This window comes from Miscanthus floridulus, chromosome 3 (genome assembly GCF_019320115.1).
Source record: "Miscanthus floridulus cultivar M001 chromosome 3, ASM1932011v1, whole genome shotgun sequence".
NCBI classification, from domain to species: Eukaryota; Viridiplantae; Streptophyta; class Magnoliopsida; order Poales; family Poaceae; genus Miscanthus; species Miscanthus floridulus.
Genome location: NC_089582.1, coordinates 92,240,375 through 92,244,869, shown reverse-complemented (window position 1 = coordinate 92,244,869; position 4,495 = coordinate 92,240,375). Strand labels below are relative to the sequence as shown.

The window sequence follows — 4,495 nt, the reverse complement described above, 5'->3', positions numbered from 1 at the left end:
TCATAAGAAACTATATTTTTTTCTAGTGCTTCTATTGAGTATTAGTGTGAAGGCTCTAAAATTCTTCAATTAGAATGAAATTGAAAAGAGATTTTGTGAAAACTTGAGAACACACTGGCCCTTCCAGTAACCCCCCCCCCCCCCCCCCCATCCTTATCTATGAGTACCCTTTTGCATGAGGCTGGCCAGCATGCCCAATTCCCTAAGGGCCTTCTTGGGTCCTGCGTCCTTGCAATTGAATTCATTCTAATAATTACAATTTAGACATAGATTAATTAAGCTAATATAGTTGTATATGGAATATATTTGTATATTTATTGTTAGGCATACAAAGGACATACTTATATGTTGTATTTCTATTGTAGGAAAGTGAGTTGAAGAGTGTGCTATAAGTTGGAGAATAGAATTATAGCATAGTGATCTATAGAATCTATTTTCATCTCCCACCCTATGAATTTAAGATAGGCTTATTTGTGAGCTTAAAAAAATTATGAAATGTCAAATTTCAAGCCAAATAACCTAATCCATTATGTAGATTTTAATTCCTCCAAAATGAAGGGATCCAAACGCCCCTAAGCAAAATGTCATTTTCAGCTGCCCATTTGTTAGATAACTTGCACATAATCTTTCGGCTTGGGTAGTGCCATCCCATACCCGCATCTACCGGATAAAATTCTATCTACTAAAATACCCATATCCACATGAATAAAAATACTTGGGACGAATGCATACCCACTATAGACCAAAACATATATTAAACTGTCAAATATTTATGAATTAAAATGAACAATAATAACATATACCAGTAAAACTTAACTAATTAATATATAGTTAACAGTCATATAGATCTATTGGATACATATATCATAGTCATATATAGACTCACATCCTCTCTCTCTCTCCCCCCGATGATAGAGATTTTTATCCATGAGCATATCCATGGTGAAGAAATCTTTCCGTATAGGTCTTTTTATATCAAAATCAAAAAAGAAAAAAAAAAGACTCGATTGCCGCCAAAACAGCAGCGTTTTCCCTCCATCCGTGTCTCACGCTCAAACTGGGCCACGGAATCTGTTGGGCCGAATGGCGCATATCTTTCGTGGGCGGCACAACGAGCAGGAGCGAAGCAACTCCACCTTGCGATCTGCGATGCGACTTGGACGTGGCTCAGCATCGAGTGCCGGCTCTGACGTAGATTGCTTGTACGGATACGCCAGAGCATTCGGTTCCAATCTCCTCGTCCTCCCCGTCTTCGTCAACGCCTCGCCGCCGTCAGACATCCGACGACCAGCGACGAGGTACCGCTCGCATTCCCCTCTGACCCCAATATAACGGCATGCGTTTGCATTCCTTTTGTATTTGTCTTGGCCGGTGGATCTCACTGGATGCAAGCGCTAGTCTTGGACCTATTTTGTTATTGTGGGAACTGGTCCCTGCCTCTAGGGTGTGGGTTGGCTGTTTAATGTTCTAGGTTCTTCGTCATTTGCCTGAGTTTCAATTGATCTTGACGCAGATTAGATTTTCTTAAGGCTCCGCGCCTTAATTTCTTCCTTATTGCTCGCCCTTTAGTCTTGGTGAGATTGGAGACTGGAGAGCATAGGGAAATGACCGCATTGTATTAATTTTCTGCTGTAATTGTCAACTAATTATGATTGATGGATTTGTGGTGTGGCCAGGGACGGCGAACCTTTGCAGCAATCATTTGCCATGTCTACGGCACTCAACGCTTTCCTCAACAGCCCTGTCGGCCCCAAGACCACCCATTTCTGGGGTCCCGTTGCAAACTGGGGTTTCGTCATTGCGGTAAGCTGTAATCATATCCTAGTTTGCGTTTCCGTTCCATTACTATGTACTTTCAACATCCCGTGTTTCTGCATTGTAGCTGCAACAACGGTCTCACTTTGCATCAGAGTACTGCTTCTAGTTCTGTGGTAGTTTATCCAACTAAGGAATTCCGATTAATAGTTTTCTCCTAGTTAGATAATGAAATTTAATGATAAATGTCAGTAATTTCATGTTTTGTATTCTGATGCCATTGTGATAAATGATAACCTGAAAAATGCTGATTTTGGGACCATCTTCCTTGTAGAATATGTGGCTGTGACAGGACTAGTTGTGTCTACATGTGATTATTTTATCTTGTATTAAAAGTGCAATATTGCTGTTAGTTACTTGAGAGCTGAGTCTGAGAGTTCTGCCTTCTTAACAAAGATATGGTCTCGATGGAGCAATTTTATCTGATCACACCTATTGGGTCATTCAATGTACAGGATAAAGTATATTAGGTCACTGCTAGACTGATAGTACTTGAATTGAATCAGTAAGGCACAATATCTTCTCCTAAACTAGAGCCACTTCAGATAAAGACATTACTTCTGTAATTGTTCTGCAGTTGGCTGGTTATTGCCTGTTAGGAACGAAATGGATGCAAGTTCCTGTATTCGCAAAACATAATGTAGTGAATTACATGTTCTCCCGCAAAAACATCTGGCACATATTCCATTGGGTACAATACTTTCTTCTATGCACTAGTGACATAATTCTCTTGGGAGTTCACCTTATTGGGTTATTCGTTTAACAGAGCTTTACTAAGGATCACACTGAAATGACATTAGTGGTCAAGGGACCATGTATTCATGTCCATTCTAAATAGAGTAGAACTACATGTGCTCTTTCATGTAGTAATTAGTAAATACATGGACCAATGGACATGGCACCAGGATTGATCATTTCAAGAATGCTCTTTAGAGTTCTCTTTATTCAATAAAAGAAAAGAATTATTCGGCACATTTCAGATGTACTGTTTGCCTGCTGGTTACTACTCTTTTAGACATAGTAGCTTCGTGCTCTCTTGTGTTGGGGGCAAACACATGCTTTAACTTCCATGTTACCTGTTGATGACCTGTGTACCCTTTAACTCTTGGATGATATCACTTGGTGAAGTATATAACATTATCAGTCAAGTGGATATATGCTCACTCTTTTAAAAAAAACTCTGCGTGCTGTGGCTTGAAGGAAGTCACTAATTATGTGGCAGAAACGTATCCTGTTAGGAGTTACTATTCTACTGAATAGAAGGAAAGAGCATTGAACCCAACTCATACACTCTTCTAGGTTGACCGTTTGTCTTGTAGTCCTAACTAACACTAACAGTTTATGTGGGCCGAAACAAATTTCTGCATCTAGTATTTTCAGAAGGAAAATTATGATGGGATCACACAAATCTAAGTTCTATAAATTTTTTTGTGAATGTCAACTAGATAAATGTTTTGCATGTAGCTTCAATATCCTGTCTGAGTTGAATATGTTAGTACCTTGATCTTTTGTACTCTCATGACCCATCCTCGGCAATGTTGTTCAGTGTTCAGCACAGCAGTATTGCCCTCTGATGAGCTATATTTGTTGCATTGCCAGGGTTTGGTTGACATGAACAAACCTCCTGAAATGATATCTGGCAATATGACAGCAGGTAGACGAAAATAAAATAATTGGAAGTTTTCAGTTGCAGCAGCCATATGTGATGTATACTAATCAAACAGTTCCATTTGGTGCAGCCATGTGCGTGTATTCAGGCCTCTTTATGAGGTTCGCATGGATGGTACAGCCACGGAACTACTTGCTTCTGGCATGCCATGCCTCCAATGAATCAGTCCAGCTTTACCAGTTATCTCGGTGGGCCAGGGCCCAGGGGTAAGCTTTTATCATTTTTGTAACAGAAATATTTTTCCCCCTCTAGCCACAGTAAAACAATTGTAATTGAACATATCTCATTGTGATGATGGATTTGTATGCTAATCATATCATATTATTAGGCCCATCTCTTTATGCAACCGAAACGACAATACTTAATGTAATTTAAAGCATGGCTTCCATCTCGCAGGTACCTGGAGAAGAAAGAACCAGAGGCTCAGCAATGAATTGGGTGGAGTATAGGCCTGCATTCACCAATCAATGACAATAAGGCCACGTTTAGTTCCCCAAATTCCTTTAGTTCCCCAAATTCCTCAATTTGGCATTATGCAAAAAGAAGATTCCCCATCACATCAAACTTGCGGTACATGCATGGAGTACTAAATGTTGACGAAATCAAAAACTAATTGCACAGTTTGGTTGTACTTTACGAGACGAACGTTTTGAGCCTAATGAGTCAACGATTGGACAATTATTACCAAATACAAACGAAATGATACATTGTGCTACAGTGCCCTAGGTTTCCGGCGGCGCCGAATCCGGCCGGAACTAAACATGGACTAAGAGTGATCTGCCGCTGCAGTTTTGAATCCTCACTCTGGCAGACAAATCCCAGAAAACCTCTTCTATAGTTATATGGCATATGCAGTGTTATAATGCTTTCCCCCATCATGCTATGGTGCTCCTGTTGCAGAATCTCACTTCACTTATGATCAGAGTTCGCGTCTCGTTTTTCTTTCTGATTTGATGGTTGTAAAAACACACATCACATGTGTTTGAACATGGTGATCCCAGCTTCTGCACC

The 4,495-nt window shown here is 40.1% G+C and overlaps 1 protein-coding gene across 1 annotated transcript; it reads left to right on the top strand.

Annotated features, from left to right (window-relative positions):
• Positions 1-1,157: 1,157 nt before the first annotated feature.
• LOC136541910 (mitochondrial pyruvate carrier 1-like) lies at positions 1,158-4,017 on the top strand. The gene is made up of 5 exons (XM_066534084.1): positions 1,158-1,298; positions 1,677-1,803; positions 3,415-3,469; positions 3,555-3,690; positions 3,881-4,017. Exons 2-5 carry the CDS (start codon positions 1,708-1,710, stop codon positions 3,915-3,917), a joined length of 324 nt encoding a protein of 107 aa, XP_066390181.1. The 5' UTR covers positions 1,158-1,298; positions 1,677-1,707; the 3' UTR covers positions 3,918-4,017.
• Positions 4,018-4,495: the final 478 nt, after the last annotated feature.